Source organism: Panulirus ornatus, chromosome 5, assembly GCF_036320965.1.
Source record: "Panulirus ornatus isolate Po-2019 chromosome 5, ASM3632096v1, whole genome shotgun sequence".
Classification (NCBI taxonomy): Eukaryota; Metazoa; Arthropoda; class Malacostraca; order Decapoda; family Palinuridae; genus Panulirus; species Panulirus ornatus.
The window spans coordinates 777,097-804,840 of NC_092228.1; the positions used below are offsets into that span (position 1 = coordinate 777,097).

The following is a 27,744-nucleotide window of genomic DNA, read 5'->3' on the forward strand; positions in this document are numbered from 1 at the left end:
CAAAGGCCCCATTCGTTCACACTCAGTCTCTAGCTGTCATGCAATAATGCCCGAAACCACAGCTCCCTTTCCACATCCAGGCCCCACAGAACTTTCCATGGTTTACCCCAGACGCTTCACATGCCCTGATTCAATCCACTGACAGCACGTCAACCCCGGTATACCACATCGATCCAATTCACTCTATTCCTTGCCCGCCTTTCACCCTCCTGCATGTTCAGGCCCCGATCACTCAAAATCTTTTTCACTCCATCTTTCCACCTCCAATTTGGTCTCCCACTTCTCCTCGTTCCCTCCACCTCCGACACATATATCCTCTTGGTCAATCTTTCCTCACTCATTCTCTCCATGTGCCCAAACCATTTCAAAACACCCTCTTCTGCTCTCTCAACCACGCTCTTTTTATTTCTACACATCTCTCTTACCCTCACATTACTTACTCGATCAAACCACCTCACACCACACATTGTCCTCAAACATCTCATTTCCAGCACATCCACCCTCCTGCGCACAACTTTATCTATAGCCCACGCCTCACAACCATACAACATTGTTGGAACCACTATTCCTCCAAACATACCCATTTTTGCTTTCCGAGATAATGTTCTCGACTTCCAAACATTCTTCAAGGCTCCTAGGATTTTCGCCCCCTCCCCCACCCTACGATTCACTTCCGCTTCCATGGTTCCATCCGCTGCCAGATCCACTCCCAGATATCTAAAACACTACTTCCTCCAGTTTTTCTCCATTCAAACTTACCTCCCAATTGACTTGACCCTCAACCCTACTGTGCCTAATAACCTTGCTCTTATTCACATTTACTCTTAACTTTCTTCTTTCACACACTTTACCAAACTCAGTCACCAGTTTCTGCAGTTTCTCACATGAATCAGCCACCAGCGCTGTATCATCAGCGAACAACAACTGACTCACTTTCCAAGCTCTCTCATCCACAACAGACTTCATACTTGCCCCTCTTTCCAAAACTCTTGCATTCACCTCCCTAACAACCCCATCCATAAACAAATTAAACAACCATGGAGACATCACACACCCCTGCCGCAAATCTACATTCACTGAGAACCAATCACTTTCCTCTCTTCCTACACGTACACATGCCTTACATCCTCGATAAAAACTTTTCACTGCTTCTAACAACTTGCCTCCCACACCATATATTCTTAATACCTTCCACAGAGCATCTCTATCAACTCTATCATATGCCTTCTCCAGATCCATAAATGCTACATACAAATCCATTTGCTTTTCTAAGTATTTCTCACATACATATATCTTTCTTTCTTTTAAACTATTCGCCATTTCCCGCGTTAGCGAGGTAGCATTAAGAACAGAGGACTGGGCCTTTGTGGAATATCCTTACCTGGCCCCCCTCTGTTCCTTCTTTTGGAAAATTAAAAAAAAAATACGAGAGGGGAGGATTTCCAGCCTCCCGCTCCCTCCTCTTTTAGTCGCCTTCTACATCACACAGGGAATACGTGGGAAGTATTCTTAATCCCCTATCCCCAGGGATAACATATATATATATATATATATATATTTTTTTTTTTTTTTCATACTTTGTCGCTGTCTCCCGCGTTTGCGAGGTAGCGCAAGGAAACAGACGAAAGAAATGGCCCAACCCCCCCCCCATACACATGTATATACATACGTCCACACACGCAAATATACATACCTACACAGCTTTCCATGGTTTACCCCAGACGCTTCACATGCCTTGATTCAATCCACTGACAGCACGTCAACCCCGGTATACCACATCGCTCCAATTCACTCTATTCCTTGCCCTCCTTTCACCCTCCTGCATGTTCAGGCCCCGATCACACAAAATCTTTTTCACTCCATCTTTCCACCTCCAATTTGGTCTCCCTCTTCTCCTTGCTCCCTCCACCTCCGACACATATATCCTCTTGGTCAATCTTTCCTCACTCATCCTCTCCATGTGCCCAAACCACTTCAAAACACCCTCTTCTGCTCTCTCAACCACGCTCTTTTTATTTCCACACATCTCTCTTACCCTTACGTTACTCACTCGATCAAACCACCTCACATCACACATTGTCCTCAAACATCTCATTTCCAGCACATCCATCCTCCTGCGCACAACTCTATCCATAGCCCACGCCTCGCAACCATACAACATTGTTGGAACCACTATTCCTTCAAACATACCCATTTTTGCTTTCCGAGATAATGTTCTCGACTTCCACACATTCTTCAAGGCTCCCAGAATTTTCGCCCCCTCCCACACCCTATGATCCACTTCCGCTTCCATGGTTCCATCCGCTGCCAGATCCACTCCCAGATATCTAAAACACTTCACTTCCTCCAGTTTTTCTCCATTCAAACTCACCTCCCAATTGACTTGACCCTCAACCCTACTGTACTTAATAACCTTGCTCTTATTCACATTTACTCTTAACTTTCTTCTTCCACACTCTTTACCAAACTCAGTCACCAGCTTCTGCAGTTTCTCACATGAATCAGCCACCAGCGCTGTATCATCAGCGAACAACAACTGACTCACTTCCCAAGCTCTCTCATCCCCAACAGACTTCATACTTGCCCCTCTTTCCAAAACTCTTGCATTTACCTCCCTAACAACCCCATCCATAAACAAATTAAACAACCATGGAGACATCACACACCCCTGCCGCAAACCTACATTCACTGAGAACCAATCACTTTCCTCTCTTCCTACACGTACACATGCCTTACATCCTCGATAAAAACTTTTCACTGCTTCTAACAACTTTCCTCCCACACCATATATTCTTAATACCTTCCACAGAGCATATATATATATATATATATATATATATATATATATATATATATATATATATATATATATTTTGCACACCACCTCGACCAAAACACCCTATATCTGCCACTCTGTCATCAGACACATTCAACAAACCTTCAAAATACTCATTCCATCTCCTTCTCACATCACCGCTACTTGTTATCACCTCCCCATTTACGCCCTTCACTGAAGTTCCCATTTGCTCCCTTGTCTTACGCACCCTATTTACCTCCTTCCAGAACATCTTTTTATTCTCCCTAAAATTTACTGATAGTCTCTCACCCCAACTCTCATTTGCCCTTTTTTTCACCTCTTGCACCTTTCTCTTGACCTCCTGTCTCTTTCTTTTATACTTCTCCCACTCAATTGCATTTTTTCCCTGCAAAAATCGTCCAAATGCCTCTCTCTTCTCTTTCACTAATACTCTTACTTCTTCATCCCACCACTCACTACCCTTTCTAAACAGCCCCCCTCCCACTCTTCTCATGCCACAAGCATCTTTTGCGCAATCCATCACTGATTCCCTAAATACATCCCATTCCTCCCCCACTCCCCTTACTTCCATTGTTCTCACCTTTTTCCATTTTGTACACAGTCTCTCCTGGTACTTCCCCACACAGGTCTCCTTCCCAAGCTCACTCACTCTCACCACCTTCTTCACCCCAACATTCACTCCTCTTTTCTGAAAACCCATACTAATCTTCACCTTAGCCTCCACAAGATAACGATCGGACATCCCTCCAGTTGCACCTCTCAGCACATTAACATCCAAAAGTCTCTCTTTCGCACGCCTGTTAGGGAAAATGATTTGGTAAACAGAGAAGAGGTAGTAAAAGCTTTGCGGAAGATGAAAGCCGGCAAGGCAGCAGGTTTGGATGGTATTGCAGTGGAATTTATTAAAAAAGGGGGTGACTGTATTGTTGACTGGTTGGTAAGGTTATTTAATGTATGTATGACTCATGGTGAGGTGCCTGAGGATTGGCGGAATGCGTGCATAGTGCCATTGTACAAAGGCAAAGGGGATAAGAGTGAGTGCTCAAATTACAGAGGTATAAGTTTGTTGAGTATTCCTGGTAAATTATATGGGAGGGTATTGATTGAGAGGGTGAAGGCATATACAGAGCATCAGATTGGGGAAGAGCAGTGCGGTTTCAGAAGTGGTAGAGGATGTGTGGATCAGGTGTTTGCTTTGAAGAATGTATGTGAGAAATACTTAGAAAAGCAAATGGATTTGTATGTAGCATTTATGGATCTGGAGAAGGCATATGATAGAGTTGATAGAGATGCTCTGTGGAAGGTATTAAGAATATATGGTGTTGGAGGCAAGTTGTTAGAAGCAGTGAAAAGTTTTTATCGAGGATGTAAGGCATGTGTACGTGTAGGAAGAGAGGAAAGTGATTGGTTCTCAGTGAATGTAGGTTTGCGGCAGGGGTGTGTGATGTCTCCATGGTTGTTTAATTTGTTTATGGATGGGGTTGTAAGGGAGGTAAATGCAAGAGTCCTGGAAAGAGGGGCAAGTATGAAGTCTGTTGGGGATGAGAGAGCTTGGGAAGTGAGTCAGTTGTTGTTCGCTGATGATACAGCGCTGGTGGCTGATTCATGTGAGAAACTGCAGAAGCTGGTGACTGAGTTTGGTAAAGTGTGTGGAAGAAGAAAGTTGAGAGTAAATGTGAATAAGAGCAAGGTTATTAGGTACAGTAGGGGTGAGGGTCAAGTCAATTGGGAGGTGAGTTTGAATGGAGAAAAACTGGAGGAAGTGAAGTGTTTTAGATATCTGGGAGTGGATCTGTCAGCGGATGGAACCATGGAAGCGGAAGTGGATCATAGGGTGGGGGAGGGGGCGAAAATTTTGGGAGCCTTGAAAAATGTGTGGAAGTCGAGAACATTATCTCGGAAAGCAAAAATGGGTATGTTTGAGGGAATAGTGGTTCCAACAATGTTGTATGGTTGCGAGGCGTGGGCTATGGATAGAGATGTGCGCAGGAGGATGGATGTGCTGGAAATGAGATGTTTGAGGACAATGTGTGGTGTGAGGTGGTTTGATCGAGTAAGTAACGTAAGGGTAAGAGAGATGTGTGGAAATAAAAAGAGCGTGGTTGAAAGAGCAGAAGAGGGTGTTTTGAAATGGTTTGGGCACATGGAGAGAATGAGTGAGGAGAGATTGACCAAGAGGATATATGTGTCGGAGGTGGAGGGAACGAGGAGAAGAGGGAGACCAAATTGGAGGTGGAAAGATGGAGTGAAAAAGATTTTGTGTGATCGGGGCCTGAACATGCAGGAGGGTGAAAGGAGGGCAAGGAATAGAGTGAATTGGAGTCATGTGGTATACAGGGGTTGACGTGCTGTCAGTGGATTGAATCAGGGCATGTGAGGCGTCTGGGGTGAACCATGGAGAGCTGTGTGGGTATGTATATTTGCGTGTGTGGACGTGTGTATGTACATGTGTATGGGGGGGGGTTGGGCCATTTCTTTCGTCTGTTTCCTTGCGCTACCTCGCAAACGCGGGAGACAGCGACAAAGTATAAAAAAAAAAAAAAAAAAAAAAAAAAAAAAATATATATATGTATATATATTTTATTTTTTTTCATACTATTCGCCATTTCCCGCGATAGCGAGGTAGCGTTAAGAACAGAGGACTGGGCCTTTGAGGGAATACCCTCACCTGGCCCCCTTCTCTGTTCCTTCTTTTGGAAAATTAAAAAAAAGAAACGAGAGGGGAGGATTTCCAGCCCCCCGCTCCCTTCCCTTTTAGTCGCCTTCTACGACACGCAGGGAATACGTGGGAAGTATTCTTTCTCCCCTATCCCCTATATTTTATTTTATTTTTTTATTATACTTAATTGCCGTCTCCCGCGTTAGCAAAGTAGCGCAAGGAAACAGACGAAAGATTGGCCCAACCCACCCACATACATATGAATATACATAAACACTCATACATTTCGACATATACATACTTATACATACACAGACATATACATATATACACATGTACATACTCATACTTGTTGCCTTCATCCATTCCTATCGCCACCTCACTACACATGAAATAGCACCCCACCCCACCCCCCACCCACCCATCAGCCTGCCCGCTTGCACGTCTGCCTGCCTGCCACCCGCAGCCACTGCGAGGTAGCACTAGGACAAGACAAAAAAGGTCACATTCATTCACACTCAGTCTCTAGCTGTCATGTGTAATGCACCGAAACCACAGCTCCCTTTTTACATCCAGGCCCCACAAAACTTTCCATGGTTTACCCCAGATGCTTCACATGCCCTGATTCAATACATTGACAGTACATCGACCCCAGTATAACACACCATTCCAATTCATTCTCTCTCTCTCTCTCTCTCTCTCTCTCTCTCTCTCTCTCTCTCTATATATATATATATATATTTTTTTTTTTTTTTTTTTTGCTTTGTCGCTGTCTCCCGCGTTTGCGAGGTAGCGCAAGGAAACAGACGAAAGAAATGGCCCAACCCACCCCCATACTCATGTATATACATACGTCCACACACGCAAATATACATACCTACACAGCTTTCCATGGTTTACCCCAGACGCTTCACATGCCTTGATTCAATCCACTGACAGCACGTCAACCCCGGTATACCACATCGCTCCAATTCACTCTATTCCTTGCCCTCCTTTCACCCTCCTGCATGTTCAGGCCCTGATCACACAAAATCTTTTTCACTCCATCTTTCCACCTCCAATTTGGTCTCCCTCTTCTCCTCGTTCCCTCCACCTCCGACACGTATATCCTCTTGGTCAATCTTTCCTCACTCATTCTCTCCATGTGCCCAAACCACTTCAAAACACCCTCTTATGCTCTCTCAACCACGCTCTTTTTATTTCCACACATCTCTCTTACCCTTATGTTACTCACTCGATCAAACCACCTCACACCACACATTGTCCTCAAACATCTCATTTCCAGCACATCCATCCTCCTGCGCACAACTCTATCCGTAGCCCACGCCTCGCAACCATACAACATTGTTGGAACCACTATTCCTTCAAACATACCCATTTTTGCTTTCCGAGATAATGTTCTCGACTTCCACACATTTTTCAAGGCTCCCAGAATTTTCGCCCCCTCCCTCACCCTATGATCCACTTCCGCTTCCATGGTTCCATCCGCTGCCAGATCCACTCCCAGATATCTAAAACACTTCACTTCCTCCAGTTTTTCTCCATTCAAACTCACCTCCCAATTGACTTGACCCTCAACCCTACTGTACCTAATGACCTTGCTCTTATTCACATTTACTCTTAACTTTCTTCTTCCACACACTTTACCAAACTCAGTCACCAGCTTCTGCAGTTTCTCACATGAATCAGCCACCAGCGCTGTATCATCAGTGAACAACAACTGACTCACTTCCCAAGCTCTCTCATCCCCAACAGACTTCATACTTGCCCCTCTTTCCAAAACTCTTGCATTTACCTCCCTAACAACCCCATCCATAAACAAATTAAACAACCATGGAGACATCACACACCCCTGCCGCAAACCTACATTCACTGAGAACCAATCACTTTCCTCTCTTCCTACCCGTACACATGCCTTACATCCTCGATAAAAACTTTTCACTGCTTCTAACAACTTTCCTCCCACACCATATATTCTTAATACCTTCCAAATACCTTAAAAAGCAAGATATACATAAGTATACTTATGTAAGTAGGAGAGATGGCCAGAGAGCGTTATTGGATTACGTGTTAATTGACAGGCGTGCGAAAGAGAGACTTTTGGATGTTAATGTGCTGAGAGGTGCAACTGGAGGGATGTCTGATCATTATCTTGTGGAGGCTAAGGTGAAGATTTGTATGGGTTTTCAGAAAAGAAGAGTGAATGTTGGGGTGAAGAGGGTGGTGAGAGTAAGTGAGCTTGAGAAGGAGACCTGTGTGAGGAAGTACCAGGAGAGACTGAGTACAGAATGGAAAAAGGTGAGAACAATGGAAGCAAGGGGAGTGGGGGAGGAATGGGATGTATTTAGGGAATCAGTGATGGATTGCGCAAAAGATGCTTGTGGCATGAGAAGAGTGGGAGGTGGGTTGATTAGAAAGGGTAGTGAGTGGTGGGATGAAGAAGTAAGAGTATTAGTGAAAGAGAAGAGAGAGGCATTTGGACGATTTTTGCAGGGAAAAAATGCAATTGAGTGGGAGATGTATAAAAGAAAGAGACAGGTCAAGAGAAAGGTGCAAGAGGTGAAAAAAAGGGCAAATGAGAGTTGGGGTGAGAGAGTATCATTAAATTTTAGGGAGAATAAAAAGATGTTCTGGAAGGAGGTAAATAAAGTGCGTAAGACAAGGGAGCAAATGGGAACTTCAGTGAAGGGCGCAAATGGGGAGGTGATAACAAGTAGTGGTGATGTGAGAAGGAGATGGAGTGAGTATTTTGAAGGTTTGTTGAATGTGTTTGATGATAGAGTGGCAGATATAGGGTGTTTTGGTCGAGGTGGTGTGCAAAGTGAGAGGGTTAGGGAAAATGATTTGGTAAACAGAGAAGAGGTAGTGAAAGCTTTGCGGAAGATGAAAGCCGGCAAGGCAGCAGGTTTGGATGGTATTGCAGTGGAATTTATTAAAAAAGGGGGTGACTGTATTGTTGACTGGTTGGTAAGGTTATTTAATGTATGTATGACTCATGGTGAGGTGCCTGAGGATTGGCGGAATGCGAGCATAGTGCCATTGTACAAAGGCAAAGGGGATAAGAGTGAATGCTCAAATTACAGAGGTATAAGTTTGTTGAGTATTCCTGGTAAATTATATGGGAGGGTATTGATTGAGAGGGTGAAGGCATGCACAGAGCATCAGATTGGGGAAGAGCAGTGTGGTTTCAGAAGTGGTAGAGGATGTGTGGATCAGGTCTTTGCTTTGAAGAATGTATGTGAGAAATACTTAGAAAAGCAAATGGATTTGTATGTAGCATTTATGGATCTGGAGAAGGCATATGATAGAGTTGATAGAGATGCTCTGTGGAAGGTATTAAGAATATATGGTGTGGGAGGAAAGTTGGTAGAAGCAGTGAAAAGTTTTTATCGAGGATGTAAGGCATGTGTATGTGTAGGAAGAGAGGAAAGTGATTGGTTCTCAGTGAATGTAGGTTTGCGGCAGGGGTGTGTGATGTCTCCATGGTTGTTTAATTTGTTTATGGATGGGGTTGTTAGGGAGGTAAATGCAAGAGTTTTGGAAAGAGGGGCAAGTATGAAGTCTTTTGGGGATGAGAGAGCTTGGGAAGTGAGCCAGTTGTTGTTCGCTGATGATACAGCGCTGGTGGCTGATTCATGTGAGAAACTGCAGAAGCTGGTGACTGAGTTTGGTAAAGTGTGTGGAAGAAGAAAGTTAAGAGTAAATGTGAATAAGAGCAAGGTTATTAGGTACAGTAGGGTTGAGGGTCAAGTCAATTGGGAGGTGAGTTTGAATGGAGAAAAACTGGAGGAAGTGAAGTGTTTTAGATATCTGGGAGTGGATCTGGCAGCGGATGGAACCATGGAAGCGGAAGTGGATCATAGGGTGGGGGAGGGGGCGAAAATTTCTGGGGGCCTTGAAGAATGTGTGGAAGTCGAGAACATTATCTCGGAAAGCAAAAATGGTTATGTTTGAAGGAATAGTGGTTCCAACAATGTTGTATGGTTGCGAGGCGTGGGCTATGGATAGAGTTGTGCGCAGGAGGATGGATGTGCTGGAAATGAGATGTTTGAGGACAATGTGTGGTGTGAGGTGGTTTGATCGAGTGAGTAACGTAAGGGTAAGAGAGATGTGTGGAAATAAAAAGAGCGTGGTTGAGAGAGCAGAAGAGGGTGTTTTGAAGTGGTTTGGGCACATGGAGAGGATGAGTGAGGAAAGATTGACCAAGAGGATATATGTGTCGGAGGTGGAGGGAACAAGGAGAAGAGGGAGACCAAATTGGAGGTGGAAAGATGGAGTGAAAAAGATTTTGTGTGATCGGGGCCTGAACATGCAGGAGGGTGAAAGGAGGGCAAGGAATAGAGTGAATTGGAGCGATGTGGTATACCGGGGTTGACGTGCTGTCAGTGGATTGAATCAAGGCATGTGAAGCGTCTGGGGTAAACCATGGAAAGCTGTGTAGGTATGTATATTTGCGTGTGTGGACGTATGTATATACATGTGTATGGGGGGGGGGGGTTGGGACATTTCTTTCGTCTGTTTCCTTGCGCTACTTCGCAAACGCGGGAGACAGCGACAAAGTATAAAAAAAAAAAAAAAAAAAACTTCCACAGAGCATCTCTATGAACTCTATCATATGCCTTCTCCAGATCCATAAATGGATATATGGATATATGGATATATATATATATATATATATATATATATATATATATATATATATATATATATATATATATACATATATACGTGTAGGAAGAGAGGAAAGTGATCGGTTCTCAGTGAATGTAGGTTTGCGGCAGGGGTGTGTGATGTCTCCATGGTTGTTTAATTTGTTTATGGATGGGGTTGTTAGGGAGGTGAATGAAAGAGTTTTGGAAAGAGGGGCAAGTATGAAGTCTGTTGGGGATGAGAGAGCTTGGGAAGTGAGTCAGTTGTTGTTTGCTGATGATACAGCGCTGGTGGCTGATTCATGTGAGAAACTGCAGAAGCTGGTGACTGAGTTTGGTAAAGTGTGTGAAAGAAGAAAGTTAAGAGTGAATGTGAATAAGAGCAAGGTTATTAGGTACAGTAGGGTTGAGGGTCAAGTCAATTGGGAGGTAAGTTTGAATGGAGAAAAACTGGAGGAAGTAAAGTGTTTTAGATATCTGGGAGTGGATCTGGCAGTGGATGAAACCATGGAAGCGGAAGTGGATCATAGGGTGGGGGAGGGGGCGAAAATTCTGGGAGCCTTGAAGAATGTGTGGAAGTCAAGAACATTATCTCGGAAAGCAAAAATGGGTATGTTTGAAGGAATAGTGGTTCCAACAATGTTGTATGGTTGCGAGGCGTGGGCTATGGATAGAGTTGTGCGCAGGAGGATGGATGTGCTGGAAATGAGATGTTTGAGGACAATGTGTGGTGTGAGGTGGTTTGATCGAGTAAGTAACGTAAGTGTAAGAGAGATGTGTGGAAATAAAAAGAGCGTGGTTGAGAGAGCAGAAGAGGGTGTTTTGAAATGGTTTGGGCACATGGAGAGAATAAGTGAGGAAAGATTGACCAAGAGGATATATGTGTCGGAGGTGGAGGGAACGAGGAGAAGTGGGAGACCACATTGGAGGTGGAAAGATGGAGTGAAAAAGATTTTGTGTGATCGGGGCCTGAATATGCAGGAGGGTGAAAGGAGGGCAAGGAATAGAGTGAATTGGATCGATGTGGTATACCGGGGTTGACGTGCTGTCAGTGGATTGAATCAGGGCATGTGAAGCGTCTGGGGTAAACCATGGAATGCTGTGTAGGTATGTATATTTGCGTGTGTGGACATATGTATATACATGTGTATGGGGGTGGGTTGGGCCATTTCTTTCGTCTGTTTCCTTGCGCTACCTCGCAAACGCGGGAGACAGCGACAAAGGAGAAAAAAAAAAAAATATATATATATATGTGAATGTAGGTTTGCGGCAGGGGTGTGTGATGTCTCCATGGTTGTTTAATTTGTTTATGGATGGGGTTGTTAGGGAGGTAAATGCAAGAGTTTTGGAAAGAGGGGCAAGTATGAAGTCTGTTGGGGATGAGAGAGCTTGGGAAGTGAGTCAGTTGTTGTTTGCTGATGATACAGCGCTGGTGGCGGATTCATGTGAGAAACTGCAGAAGCTGGTGACGGAGTTTGGTAAAGTGTGTGGAAGAAGAAAGTTAAGAGTAAATGTCAATAAGAGCAAGGTTATTAGGTACAGTAGGGTTGAGGGTCAAGTCAATTGGGAGGTGAGTTTGAATGGTGAGAGGCTGGAGGAAGTGAAGTGTTTTAGATATCTGGGAGTGGATCTGTCAGCGGATGGAACCATGGAAGCGGAAGTAGATCATAGGGTGGGGGAGGGGGCGAAAATTCTGGGAGCCTTGAAGAATGTGTGGAAGTCGAGAACATTATCTCGGAAAGCAAAAATGGGTATGTTTGAAGGAATAGTAGTTCCAACAATGTTGTATGGTTGCGAGGCGTGGGCTATGGATAGAGTTGTGCGCAGGAGGATGGATGTGCTGGAAATGAGATGTTTGAGGACAATGTGTGGTGTGAGGTGGTTTGATCGAGTAAGTAACGTAAGGGTAAGAGAGATGTGTGGAAATAAAAAGAGCGTGGTTGAGAGAGCAGAAGAGGGTGTTTTGAAATGGTTTGGGCACATGGAGAGAATGAGTGAGGAAAGATTGACCAAGAGGGATATATGTGTCGGAGGTGGAGGGAACGAGGAGAAGAGGGAGACCAAATTGGAGGTGGAAAGATGGAGTGAAAAGATTTTGTGTGATCGGGGCCTGAACATGCTGGAGGGTGAAAGGAGGGCAAGGAATAGAGTGAATTGGAGCGATGTGGTATACAGGGGTTGACGTGCTGTCAGTGGATTGAATCAAGGGCATGTGAAGCGTCTGGGGTAAACCATGGAATGCTGTGTAGGTATGTATATTTGCGTGTGTGGACGTGTGTATGTACATGTGTATGGGGGGGGGGTTGGGCCATTTCTTTCGTCTGTTTCCTTGCGCTACCTCGCAAACGCGGGAGACAGCGACAAAGTAGAAAAAAAAAAAAAAAAAAAAAAAAAAAAATATATATATATATATATATATATATATATATATATATATATATATATTTATATATATATGGTGAGGGATGGAGTGAAAAAGATTTTGAGCAGTCGGGGCCTGAACATACAGGAGGGTGAAAGGCGTGCTTGGAATAGAGTGAGAGTATTGTCCAAACACCTCTCTTTTCAGTTTCACTAACAGCTTTACTTCATCCCACCACTCCCTCCCCTTTCTAATTTGCCTACCTCCCTCCTTTCTCATGCCACATGCATTTCTTGCACATGCCATCACTGTTTCCTGAAATACATACCATTCCTCACCCACTCCCCTCACATTATTTGCTCTCAACTTTTGCCATTCTACACTCAATCTCTCCAGGTACTTCCTCACACAATTCTCCCTTCCAAACTCACTTACTCTTACCACTCTCTTCTCCCGACATCCTCTCTTCTTTTTTGAAAACCTCTACAAATCATAACCTTCACCTCCACATGGTAGTGACCAGACATTCCACCAGCTTTCCCTCTCTGCTTATTAACATCCAAAAGACTCTCTTTTTTTCATGCCTATCAATGAACACATAATCCACTAATGCCCTGTGACCATCACTTGTACTCACATTTGTATAATTATGTATTTCTCGTTTTAAACCAGGTATTCCCAATTACCAGTCTTTTCAGCACACAAATCCACAAGCTCTTCACCATTTCCATTCATAACACTGAGTGCCCCATGTACACTAATTATACCCTCAACTGCCACATTACTCACCTTTACATTTGAATCACCCATCACTAATACCCGTCTCGTGCATCAAAGCTGCTGACACACTTACTCAGCTGCTCCCAAAACACTTGCCTCTCATGCTCTTCTTCCTCATGACCAGGTGCATAAGCCCCAATAATCACCCATCTCTCTCCATCCACTTTCAGTTTTATCCACATCAATCTAGAATTTTCTTTCTTGCGCTCTATCACATACTCCCACAACTCCCACTTCAGAAGTTGTGCTTCTCCTTCCTTAGCTCTTTTCCTCTCACAAACCCCTGACTTATTCCAAGACTTTTTCAAACCATTCTTCTCCTTTACCCTTGAGCTTTGTTTCACTCAGAGCCAAAACATCCATGTTTCTTTCCTCAAACATACTACCTTTCTCTCCTTTCTTCTCATCTTGGTTACACCCACACACATTCAGACACCCCAATCTGAGCCTTTGAGGAGGATGAGCACTCCCCACTTGATTCCTTCTCCTGTTTCCCATTTCAGAAATTCAAATACAGAGAGGGGAGGGTTTCCAGCCCCTTGCTTCCACCCCTTTAGTCGCCTTCTGCTACACACAGGGAATACTTGGGAAGTATTCTTTCTCCCCTGTCGCAATCCCCATTCTCAACACCACCCAAGAAATAGCATAGAATGCTAGAAGAAAAGGAAAAAAGATAACATACATTTTTGTCTTTTCCCCTTCTATGTATCCTAGAATTTAGTATGCTATTACTCACTAGTGTAACCATGTTGGTTTGCAATGTATATCTTATTGTCTATTACACTATAGCCCAATGTCCAAATAGGTGTGTAACCTATTCTCTAGTATCTAGTACTTTATAGCCCACTAGTGTGTCCATATGGGTGTGTAAGCTAAGCCTTAGTACCTAGTGCATTATAAGCCACTAGTGTCTATATTGTTATGTAAGCTATACCTTAGTACCTAGTATATTATAGCCCACTAGTGTCCATATTGTTGTGCAACCTATACATTAGTACCTTGCACAATATAGCCCACTAATGTTCATATTGTAGGGTAACCTGTACCATGGAATGAAGTACACTGTAGCCCACCCGCGCATCCATACTGGTGTTACTTTTACTCCAGTACCTTGTCCACTATAGCCCACTAGTGTGTCCATATTTCTGTGTAACCTGTATCCTAGTATGTAGTACATTGTAGCCTACTAGTGTGTCTTTACTGGTGTGTAACTTATACCCTTGTAACTAGTACACTATATTCACTGGTGTGTCCATATTAGTGTGTAATTAATACTCTAACTAAAGCCCATTAGTGTGTCTTTATTGGTATGTAACCTATACACTACATGAACAAGCTTTTCATGTAACCAACATCACCACACTACCTACCAACACAGTATCCCCACGCAACCACTTATACAACATGACCACACTTTATGTATATGGCATCACCACACTACCCATACATCATCACAGCCTGTGCACACATCACACCACCCATGTACACATCACCACACTGCCCATGCACACATCACCACACTCCCCATGTACACATCACCATATTACCCACATGCACATCATCATACTATGCATGTGCACATCACCACACTACCCAAGTACACATCATCACACTTTCCATATTTACAAAATCACTACCCATGTGTACATCACCATATATGTGTGGTGATGTATACATGGGTGGTATGGTGATATGTAATTGGGTAGTGGGATGTTATCTATGTGGGCGTGTATTGATGTTCTATATGTGGTTAATGTGGTCATGAGTACATTGGTAGTATGTGGATTTGTGTACGTTGGTAGTATGGTGATGCTGTCTATGTAGGCAGTGTGGTGGTGATGTGTATGTGGGTTGTGTGGTGATGTTGTACACATGGGTGGTGTGGTTAAGTGTTCCGAGGGCAGTGTCGTGATGTTGTTTATGTGGGTAGTGTGGTGATGTTCTGTACAAGGGTAGTGTGGTAATACAAACATGAGTAGTGGGATAGTGTGGTAATGTGTATGTGGGTAGTTTGGTGATGTTCTGTACATGGAAAGTTTGTTCAAGTGTACAGGTTACACACACCAATATAGACACACTAGTGGGCTATAGAGTACTCAATACTAGGGTAGAGGTTGCACACCAATATGGACACACAAGTGGGCTTTAGTGTACTTGAATTAGGAAATAGGTTACACATCAATATGGACACACTAGTGGGCTGTAGTGTACTAAATTCTTGGATATAGGTTACATACCTATATGGATACACCAATGGGCTATATTGTATTCAATAATAGGATATAGGTTACACACTAATATGAACACATGAGTGGATTATGTTGCACTAGATGCAAGGGTTAGGGTATAGGTTACACATCAACAGAATGTCCATGTGGTATGTGCAAGAGAAAAAAAAATGCTAAACCTTGCAGGATCAAAATGCCTGTTGAATTCTACTACATGCCATTGTCTGCTCCCTGCCGATCAAGCATGCTGACAGCAAAGGCAGTGGGTGTAGAACTGAATCTGAAGCTTTTAAACCTTTTAGCTGGAGAGCAGATGAAGCCAGAGTTTTTGGCAATCAACCCTCAGCACTGTGTCCCAACATTGGTGGATGGAGACTTCACATTGTGGGAAAGGCAAGTTACATTAATTGTAGTTTTCCAGGTTGAAAAATAACTATAAGCTTTGCAAAAGCATATTCTTGACAAGTATTCTTCAGGAGGAAAGCCGCTGTCTGAGGTATTTTAAACTCTTTGAGACATTTTTCTCAAGTCCAGTTAGTTATGGTAAGAAAGAACTGAAAATGGAATACACCTTGATGGATATCATTAATTGCTTCATTACATTGCTTGTAACTTAGAAACTTATTGCTCTAAATTCCATGCAGAGCTCCTGTTAGAGGCTGCAATGTGTAGTCCGTTCATCTTAATAGAAAAGGGATTCTTTTTATCGTAGATCAGTGATGAATAGAATAAGATAAATGATCCAGATATTGAGAAAAGTGTAGTGGTGAGGCCAAGAAGACAGTTGACCTGTAAGTTCAGTATGACCAAACATAAACAATAATTCTTTGTAAGACAGGTTTTCCCTTACCTCCAGGATTGTGCATGGCAGGTCTTTCCTTACCTCCAGGACTGTGTAAGGCATGTCTTCCCTTACCTCCAGGACTGTGTAAAGGCAGGTCTTCCCTTACCTCCAGGACTATGTAAGGCAGGTCTTCCCTTACCTCCAGGACTATGTAAAGCAGGTCTTCCCTTGCATCCAGGAGAAATAACTCTTATGAACATATTGTGTAATTGCTTAGTCTAAGATGTTTAAGGAAGTGTCCAGAATGTTAACAAACATTAATACTTGGGAGTACCTGCAGGATGTTACCATGAAGAAGGGCTTGGTTACTGCAAATACCAGTTGTATAACAATGCTTTAATTTTTTACTGTCATGTAGAGTATGTAATTGTCCATCTTCAGTTCATCTGGAAATAGGTTATCTCTGCGTAGTATTTTTTTAAAGGTTTCTATTATTACTCTCACCAAGTTTTCCATTTCACTTGACAAAACATGAGTCTCTACTTCTTTCTTTACAAAGCTGTTTTTTAATTTGAGGGGTTTTTGTAGATTTATTTCATTTCCTTAGTTTTCTTAGTCTTATAGTGCTTTTCTTAAGTTCCTTAATTTGCTGCCTTGTATAGATTATCATACAGTATATTTTTCTTTTTTATAAGCTTTATTTCAACTTTTTACAACCTTCCATAACTGTCCTTCCATTCCCTTAGTTTTGCTTGTAAAGTGTTTCTGAAGTTTATTAATTTTAGCTTGTTTAGTTGGAAACCATACAGTGCGGTAGTATTCTGGTCTGCTTCATATGATAATATGATTTCTCGGTGTCAGTATCCAAATTCCAGCCTTTCATTTAGGATTACCCTAAGGCCATAAAATTTTCTTCCCCATCAATCTCTTTTACCAACTCTCAGGTAAGCTGTTATCTTAATATTGTTAATCACTTCGTGAATTTTTTACTGTCATGTAGAGTATGTAATTGTCCATCTTCAGTTCATCTGGAAATAGGTTATCTCTGCGTAGTATTTTTTTTAAAGGTTTCTATTATCACTCTCACCAAGTTTTCCATTTCACTTGACAAAACATGAGTCTCTACTTCTTTCTTTACAAAGCTCTTTTTTAATTTGAGGGGTTTTTGTAGATTTATTTCATTTCCTTAGTTTTCTTAGTCTTAAAGTGCTTTTCTTAAGTTCCTTAATTTGCTGCCTTGTATAGATTATCATACAGTATATTTTTCTTTTTTATAAGCTTTATTTCAGCTTTTTACAACCTTCCATAACTGTCCTTCCATTCCCTTAGTTTTGCTTGTAAAGTGTTTCTGAATTCTATAGTTTATTAATTTTAGCTTGTTTAGTTGGAAACCATACAGTGCAGTAGTATTCTGGTCTGCTTCATATGATAATATGATTTCTCGGTGTCAGTATCCAAATTCCAGCCTTTCATTTAGGATTACCCTAAGGCCATAAAATTTTCTTCCCCATCAATCTCTTTTACCAACTCTCAGGTAAGCTGTTATCTTAATATTGTTAATCTTTTCATGAATTTTTTTCAAATTGTTTTTCAGTGAATTCTGTCTGGTTGTTCTCAGCATAATGATATATTTATCTCTTGAGAGGTGAGTGTTTTGAGAGCAACTGAGAGAATGTCTTAGAAGTTTTGATGCAAGAGACTAGGTATTAGTGACGAGTGATTTAAGTGTAAAAGTGAAAAATAAGGGAGTTGAGGGTATAAATGGTGGGCATGGGGTATTCAGTAAGGTGAACAGAAATGGTAGACACTGTCCTTCAGTAAACTCCGTCAAGTTCTTCTGAGCCTAATGATATATTACATTCATCTCTTTTGAGAGGTTAGTGTTTTAGGAGCAGCTGAGTGAATATATTGGGTTTTGATCTAAGAGACTGGGTATTAGTGATAGGTGATTTAAATGCAAAAGCGAGCAATGTGGGAGTTAAGGGTATAAATGGGAGGCTTGGTATATTCAGTAAGATGAACAGCAATGGTAAACAGCACGTGGAGTTACGTGCTGGAAAAGGACTGGTGACTGGAAATATTTGGCTTAAAAAGAGGGACATACATAAGCTTAGCATATTGATAAGAATTGGTAGTGTCATTTATTCCAAAAGAATCTCCAGATGTATGAGAAATCTTAGCAGGAATATGGAATGTTTCTGGTTTCCAAGCTAGTTGTCAGATCTGTTGAGCTGTATGTTGTGAATGCCAGTTCATGCTTATGTAAAACATCATGACTGTATCAAGGGTTTTGGTAATATGATGATTTATTGGAAAAAAGTGTGGACAAATGTAGATTACTGAATTCTTCATTTTTTCTAATTATACATCACAGTTTAATACTGAAAATATATTTCAGTCGTCCAATCTGCTCTTACCTTGCAAGCCAGTATGGCAAGGATGACTCTCTGTATCCAAGTAACCCTAAGAAACGTGCCCAGGTGGATCGCTTGATGTACTTTGACATGGGTACTCTCTACCATCGCTTTGGCGAGTATGTGGTAGGTAAAACTAATTAGCATTATTGTTTTCCTTTGCTCACTTTACCCTTTAAAGGATTTATTAACTTCAAGGGGATTGTCCTATGTAGTACCTTAAAACTTGCCCTGCATGCATTAGAACATGTGAAAATTTGAATATCTCCCACGCAGATCCTTAAAGAATCTGTTCGTGGGTTTAGTTTATGATGTTGCTGACATTTACGGATTGATTTGCTACTTAGGTGTTACTGGACTCCACCTGCAAGAATTTACACTACATGTGAAATGTCACCTTTGGTGAGGCTCTATCATTTGGAGTACAGTCTCATCAAAGAACTTCTTCCAAAGGAGTCAACATTTCCCTGCTACTAGTAGTACATCTTTGTGCTGCATGAACCTTTAGAATGTTGTAGGTAACTCCAGGACTTTCCTGTATAAATTGGTCCTGGTATTATTATGATTAGATAAATGAATTACTGCTTACATTTTATGGCAACGTACAATGAATAGATGAATTGCTTTATTCAAAACTTGGATTGATTCAATTGTACTTTATTCACAAGGACAAGAACTGAATTATGGGAGAGGGCAGTAGGTAGGTTATATAGTGTATGTATCAGTAACCAGCATTGGGTAGGTCATATAGTGTAGGAACCAATAATCAGCAGTTGGTAGGTTATGTACTGTATGTACAGTTAACCAGCAGCAGGTAGGTTATGTAGTGTATGTACCATAAACCTTCAGTAGTTGGGTTATGTAGTGTATGTACCATTAACCAGTAGTAGGTAGGTTATGTAGTTTATGTACCAATAACAAGCAGAAGGTAGGTTATGTACTGTATGTACCATTAACCAGCATAAGGTAGGTTATGTCTTGTATGTTCCATTAACTAGCATTTGGCAGGTTATTTAGTCTATGTACCATTAACCAGCATTAAGTGAATTATGCAGTGTATGCACCACTAACCAGCAGTAGTTATGTAGTGTCTATACCAGTAACCAGCAGTAAGTAGGTTATGCACTATGTATAACATTAGCCAATCAGATGGATCCTGGACTGTCAATAGTCAGATGGATATTGGACCTTCACCAATCAGAAGGATCCTGGACCTTCAGCAGTCGCATAGATCCTGGACCTTTAACTGTCATTTGGATCCTAAACCTTCAGTAATCACAAATCCTGAATCTTCAACAGTCTGATGGGTCCTCAACCTTCAACTGTCAGATATATCCTAGTCTTTCAGTAGTCAGATGGATTCTAAACTTTCAACAGATGGATAGATCCTAGACCTTCAACAGTCAGATAGATCATCGACCTTCAACAGGCAGACAGATCCTGGCCTTTCAACAACCAGATGTTTCTTTGACCTTCAACAGTCACATAGATCCAGACCATCAATAGACAGTTTAGATCTTGGACCTTCAACAGTCAAGTGGATCTTCAACCTTCAACAATTAGGTAGATCCTGGACCTTCAACAGTTTGTGGACCTTCAACATTAAGATAGATTCTGGATCTTCAGCACTTAGATTGTGGACCTCAACAGTTTTATAGATCCTGGACCTTCTACAATTAGATAGATCTTGGACCTTCGAGTTACATAGATCTTGGACCTTCAAGAGTCGCATAGATCCTGCACCTTCAACAGTCAGATAGCTTCAGCTCACACCCTTTTGAGGCCTTTCATCTGTGAAGGACATTTCCTTTCTGGTTTAGCATTATGTTGAGGGTTTAGGTAGGTTTATGCTAAGTTCAGGCATGGAAACCTAATCTTCCAGCAGGACTTAGATTGGGTGAAGCTGCAACCCAATCTGAAGTTTTTAGCCAAACGTGAGATGGCAAATTTGTGGAAAAATAAAGAATCCCAAATGGACTGAGTATGATGTATGGTGTACACCATCACTTGTGCACTGTACTTACTCTCAAAAGCTATGTGATTTCCAGCTATGACAAGTTTGGACATTATTTTCCTCAAACTTTGACTTCCACTTTTGGATAGAAATATTACAGTGTAGATGAAGAACCATCATAACACCTCATCCAGTTAACACTGCCAAAGCCCTTGATGTTTGCTGTATGACTTTAAAACTTAATCTTTTGAGAGATATCTCTCTAAATGACACTGTTGTTACCCTGAGGCCTTGCTGGATTCTCTACAGTAGTTTCTTCTGCTTTATTCCCTCTTATGCAACTAAATTAAGGTATGTAATTGATGTATTACGGATTTTGGGGTCCTGGGGCCAAAATATTGTTGTCCCTTTAGAAGGGGTAGGAGTGTCACTTTTAGTGCCCTTTGACTGTCAGGCCCTTGGATAATATAAGAGTAATCAGATCCATTTATTTTCAGCTCCATCCATACTATGTTGCCCTTGAAAATTTTAAGGAAAGTCAGCTTCTCATTTTTAGGGTCCTGGGGCCAAAATAATCTTTTCCCTTTAGAAGGGTTAGGGGTGTCACTTTTAGTGCCCTTTGACTATCAAGGTAATCAGATCCATTTATTTTCAGCTCTATCCACACTATGTTGCCCTTGAAAATTTTAAGGAAAGTCAGCTTCTCATTTTTAGGGTCCTGGGGCCAAAATATTCTTGTCCCTATAGAAGGGTTAGGGGTGTCACTTTTAGTGCTCTTTGACTATCAAGGTAATCAGATCCATTTATTTTCAGCTCCGTCCATACTGTGTTGCCCTTGAAAATTTTAAGGAAAGTCATCTTCTCATTTTTAAGCCCCCCCCCCCCCCCCGGCTATCAGGCATGGAATGTTTAAAGAAAATTTGATTTCCTTGTAAGGAACCCGCCCCCCCAGCCACCACACACACACAAAGGGGGGGGGGGGGGGCTGGTGCCTGCTCCTCCACTCCCTTGATATGTCACTGGGTTTGTCTTTTCTTCATATGGCTGTGCTTTCACTGTTGCTCACAAAACTAATCCTGTTAATGGAGGAAATGGACTTGTGAAATATGAAAACCCTGTTCTTTCTGTAGGGGTTTCATTTGAGTAATCCTCCGTTGCCTTTCTGTAAAGCTACTTCTGTGTTTGATTGGAAAATTGAATTACTAGGTAGAACAGTGCATGTAGCTTGAAAAGTAATTGGGTTAAAGTTCTTTTATATAAACAGAGGACCTTCCTTCAAGTATAGCAAGGTCTTAAAGCAAGCACCTGTCTTACAGGTAAGAGTTGATATAATTTTTCAGGGAGATGATTGGGACTTACTCTTGCTCAAAATTCTTTGCAGGAAGAAAAAGTTTTCCATGCTTGAAAACCTCATTTTTATTGATACCTTTCTTACAGTACCCAGTGATGTTTAGGAACCAAGACAGACCCGACCCAGAGAAACTGGACAAGCTTCATGAGGCTCTTGGTTGGCTCAACAGCTTTTTGGATGGTCATGACTGGGTGGTGGGTGAGAATATAACTGTGGCAGACCATGTTCTTGTAGCCTCAGTGGCCACATTTGAGGCAGCAGGTATTGATATTGACAGACATGCCAATGTAGCCGCATGGTTGACAAGATGCAAGTCTGTTATGCCTGGCTATGGTGAGGTCAATGAGCCTGGTGCATCTGAATTTGGTAAAATGGCTAAAGCAAAGTTGGGTACTAATTAAGATCCCCCATTCATTAATGTTGTTGACTGGAAGTACCACAGCTGTACTATAGTTTTACAACCTGAAAATAAAACATGAATTGTAAACTATCTTCAAATTACCCTTGATGTTCATTGTTTCCCCAAAAGAAACTCTTACATCTCCCCTGCCAGTCTTTGAAATATTAAGGCATAACTCTCGCCCTGATCCAGATGTAAGATAAGGCGAAGCATATGTGGATGATATCTGTCTATGATTCATATGTGATCAATACCAGAAAATTAAGTGGAATATTCCATCACCTTTTGCACATCTGTAGATCTTTTAATTTCAGGTGACATGCCTCTTCACTCCAGTTTTGATATGCAGTATAGGATATGCTGTCCACACACACACTAATAGTATCAAAGGTCCACGTCTCGCATATTTGTGATACTTTACTATTTTGTTGGTTTTCACAATGTGCTCTCTAAACCAATACTTCTTTGATCCTGCATTTCTTGCACTTTATATGGCATCTGCAAAATTGCCTTTACTGTGTACAGTACTCCTGGGTGCACATGTCCTTGTACCCTGAGCCTCAGGTCTCCATTTTCTCTTGTTCTGGTTTACTGAGTGCCAGCATATTATTGAAAGACTGCACATATTCCATATTTTTTTTATGTTAGCTGAGATGGCATGGGCAACTGAAATCCTAATCCATGTCAAGAGGAAGCTGCAAGGGTTGAAAAAGAGTGCAAATGAGAGTTAAGGTCAAAGAGTATTATTAATTAAACTTTAGGGAGAATAAAAAGATGTTTTAAAAGTAGGTAAATAACGTGCATAAGATATGGGAACATCGGTTAATGGGCAATGGAGGAAGTGATGAAGTGAGATGGAGTGAGGATTTTGAAGGTTTGTTAAATGTGTTTGATGATAGGTGTTAGGGTGGTGTGCGAAGTGAGGGTCAGGGAGTGGTTTGGTGAAGAGAGGAGGTGGTGAAAGCCTTGCTAAAGATGAAATCCAGCAAAGCAGTGGATTTGGATGGTTCTGCAGTTGAGTTCATTAAGAAAGGGGGTGATTGTGTTGTTGCTTGGTTGGTAAGGATATTCTCTGTATGTATGGATCATGTCGAAGTGCCTGAAGATTGGCAGAATGCATGTATAGTGTCATTGTACAAAGGCAAAGGGAATAAAAGTGAGTGTTCAAACCACAAAGGCATAAGTTTGTTGAGTATTCTAGAAAAATTATATGGGAGGGTATTGATTGAGAGGGTGAAGGCATGTACGGAGCATCAGATTGGGGAGGAGCAGTATGAATTCAGAAGTGATAGAGGATGTGTGGATCAGATGTTTGCTATGAATGTGTGTGAGAATTACTTGGAAAAACAGATGGATTTGTATGTGGCATTTATGGATCTGGAGAAGGCATATGATAGGGTTGATAGAGATGCTTTGTGGAAGGTCTTAAGAGTATATGGTGTGGGAGGTAAGCTGCTAGAAGCTTTTACTCTCAGCTTTCTTCTTTCACACACTTTACCAAGCTCAGTCACCAGCTTCTGCAGTTTCTCACCCGAATCAGCCACCAGCGCTGTATCATCAGCGAACAAAACTGACTCACTTCCCAAGCTCACTCATCCACAACAGACTGCATACTTGCCCCTCTTTCCAAAACTCTGGCATTCACCTCCCTAACAACCCCATCCATAAACAAATTAAACAACCATAGAGACACCACGCACCCCTGCCGCAAACCAACATTCACTTAGAACCTATCACTTTCCTCTCTTCCTACTCGTACACATGCCTTACATCTTTGATAAAGACTTTTCACTGCTTCTAACAACTTGCCTCCAACACCATATATTCTTAATACCTTGCACAGAGCATCTCTATCAACTTTTATCATATGCCTTCTCCAGATCCACAAATGGTACATACAAATCCATTTGCTTTTCTAAGTATCTCTCACATACATTCTTCAAAGCAAACACCTGATCCACACATCCTCTACCACTTCTGAAACCACACTGTTCTTCCCCAATCTGATGCTCTGTACATGCCTTCACCCTCTCAATCAATACCCTCCCATATAATTTCCCAGGAATACTCAACATACTTATACCTCTGTAATTTGAGCACTTCCTTTTATCCCCTTTGCCTTTGTACAATGGCACTATGCAAGCATTCTGTCAGTCCTCAGGCACCTCACCATGAGTCATACATACATTAAATAACCTTACCAACCAATTCAACAATACAGTCACCCCCTTTTTTAATAAATTCCACTGCAATACCATCCAAACCCACTGCCTTGTTGGCTTTCATCTTCTGCAAAGCTTTTACTACCTCTTCTCTGTTTACCAAATCATTCTCTCTAACCCTCTCACTTAGCACACCACCTCGACCAAAACACCCTATATCTGCCACTCTATCATCAAACACATTCAACAAACCTTTAAAATACTTACTCCATCTCCTTCTCACATCACCACTACTTGTTATCACCTCCCCATTAGCCCCCTTCACTAATGTTCCCATTTGTTCCCTTGTCTTATGCACTTTATTTACCTCCTTCCAAAACATCTTTTTATTCTCCCTAAGATTTAACGATCCTCTCACCCCAACTCTCATTTGCCCTCTTTTTCACCTCCTGCACCCTTCTCTTGACCTCCTGCCTCTTTCTTTTATACATCGCCCAGTCATTTGCATTATTTCCCTGCAGAAATTGTCCAAATGCCTCTCTCTTCTCTATCACTAATAATCTTACTTCTTCATCCCACCACTCACTACCCTTTCTAATCTGCCCACCACCCACGCTATATATTTATTTATCTATTTATTTTGCTTTGTCGCTGTCTCCCACGTTAGCGAGGTAGCGCAAGGAAGCAGACGAAAGAATGGCCCAACCCACCCACATACACATGTATATACATACATGTCCACACACGCAAATATACATACCTATACATCTCAACATATACATATATATACACATACAGACATATACATATATACACATGTACATAATTCATACTGTCTTCCTTTATTCATTCCCATCGCCACCCCGCCACAAATGAAATAAAAACTCCCTCCCCCCTCAAGTGTGCGAGGTAGCGCTAGGAAAAGACAACAAAGGCCACATTCGTTCCCACTCACTCTCTAGCTGTCGTAATAATGGACCGAAACCACAGCTCCCTTTCCACATCCAGGCCCCACAGAACTTTCCATGGTTTACCCCAGACGCTTCACATGCCCTGGTTCAATCCATTGACAGCACGTCGACCCCGGTATACCACATCGATCCAATTCACTCTATTCCTTGCACGCCTTTCACCCTCTTGCATGTTCAGGCCCCGATCACTCAAAATCTTTTTACTCCATCTTTCCACCTCGAATTTGGTCTCCCACTTCTTGTTCCCTCCACCTCTGACACATATATCCTCTTGGTCAGTCTTTCCTCACTCATTCTCTCCATGTGACCAAACCATTTCAAAACACCCTCTTCTGCTCTCTCAACCACACTTTTTATTACCACACATCTGTCTTACCCTATTATTACTTACTTGATCAAGTCTCCTCACACCACATATTGTCCTCAAACATCTCATTTCCAGCACATCCACCCTCCTCTGCACAACTCTATCTATAGCCCACGCCTCGCAACCATATAACATTGTTGGAACCACTATTCCTTCAAACATACCCATTTTTGCTTTCCGAGATAATGTTCTTGCCTTCCACACCTTCAACGCTCCCAAAACTTTCGCCCCTACCCCATCCTATGATTCACTTCTGCTTCCATGGTTCCATCCGCTGCCAAATCCACTCCCAGATATCTAAAACACTTCACTTCCTCCAGTTTTTCTCCATTCAAACTTACACTCCAATTGACTTCTCCTCAACTGTACTGTACCTAATAACCTTGCTCTTATTCACATTTACTCTCAGCTTTTTTCTTTCACACACTTTACCAAACTGTCACCAGCTTCTGCAGTTTCTCACATGAAACAGCCACCACTGCTGCATCATTAGCGAACAACAACTGAATCACTTCCCAAGCTCTCTTATCCCCAACAGACTTCATACTTGCCCCTCTTTCCAAAACTCTTTCATTCACCTCCCTAACAACCCCATCCATAAACAAATTAAACAACCATGGAGACATCACACACCCCTGCCACAAACCTACATTCACTGTAAACCAATCACTCCTCTCTTCCTACACGTACACATGCCTTACATCCTTGATAAAAACTTTTCACTGCTTCTAACAACTTGCCTCCAACACCATATATTCTTAATACCTTCCACAGAGCATCTCTATCATATGCCTTCTCCAGATCCATAAATGCTACATACAAATCCATTTGCTTTTCTAAGTATTTCTCACATACATTTTTCAAAGCAAACACCTGATCCACACATCCTCTACCACTTCTGAAACCACACTGCTCATCCCCAATCTGATGCTCTGTACATGCCTTCACCCTCTCAATCAATACCCTCCCATATAATTTCCCAGGAATACTCAACAAACTTATACCTCTGTAATTTGAGCACTCGCTTTTATCCCCTTTGCCTTTGTACAATGGCACTATGCAAGCATTCCGCCAATCCTCAGGCACCTCACCATGAGTCATACATACATTAGATAATCGTACCAACCAGTCGACAATACAGTCACCCCCTTTTTTAATAAATTCCACTGCAATACCATCCAAACCCGGTGCCTTGCCGGCTTTCAACTTCCGCAAATCATTTACTACCGCTTCTCTGTTTACCAAATCATTCTCTCTAACCCTCTCACTTAGTACACCACCTCGACCAAAGCACCCTATATCTACCACTCTATCATCAATCACATTCAACAAACCTTCAAAATACTCACTCCATCTCCTTCTCACATCACCACTACTTGTTATCACCTCCCCATTAGCCCCCTTCACTGAAGTTCCCATTTGCTCCCTTGTCTTACGCACTTTATTTGCCTCCTACCAAAACAACTTTTTATTCTCCATAAGATTTAATGATACTCTCTCACTCCAACTCTCATTTGCCCTCTTTTTCACCTCCTGCACCTTTCTTTTGACCTCCTGCCTCTTTCTTTTATACATCTCCCACTCATTTGCATTATTTCCCTGGAAAAATCATCCAAATGCCTCTCTCTTGTCTTTCACTAATAATCTTACTTCTTCATCCCACCACTCACTACCCTTTCTAATCTGCCCACCTCCCATGCTTCTCATGCCACAGAGCATCTTTTGCGCAAGCCATCACTGCTTCCCTAAATACTTCCCATTCCTCCCCCACTCCCCTTACCTCTTTTGTTCTCACCTTTTTCCATTCTGTACTCAGTCTCTCCTGGTACTTCCTCACACAAGTCT

General features: G+C 42.0%; 1 protein-coding gene across 3 annotated transcripts in view; it reads left to right on the forward strand.

Moving 5' to 3' along the window:
- The window catches only part of LOC139747001 (glutathione S-transferase 1-like), a 42,803-nt gene extending 20,317 nt beyond the window's left edge, over positions 1 to 22,486 (forward strand). For all 3 annotated transcript variants that reach the window (XM_071658740.1, XM_071658721.1, XM_071658732.1), the window contains exons 2-4: positions 15,683 to 15,889; positions 18,679 to 18,820; positions 22,086 to 22,486. In XM_071658740.1, coding sequence (XP_071514841.1) covers positions 15,690 to 15,889; positions 18,679 to 18,820; positions 22,086 to 22,400 — 657 coding nt within the window. In that variant the 5' untranslated portion in view covers positions 15,683 to 15,689 and the 3' untranslated portion in view covers positions 22,401 to 22,486. The remainder of the gene's footprint in view (positions 1 to 15,682; positions 15,890 to 18,678; positions 18,821 to 22,085) is intronic.
- The last annotated feature ends 5,258 nt before the right edge of the window (positions 22,487 to 27,744 follow it).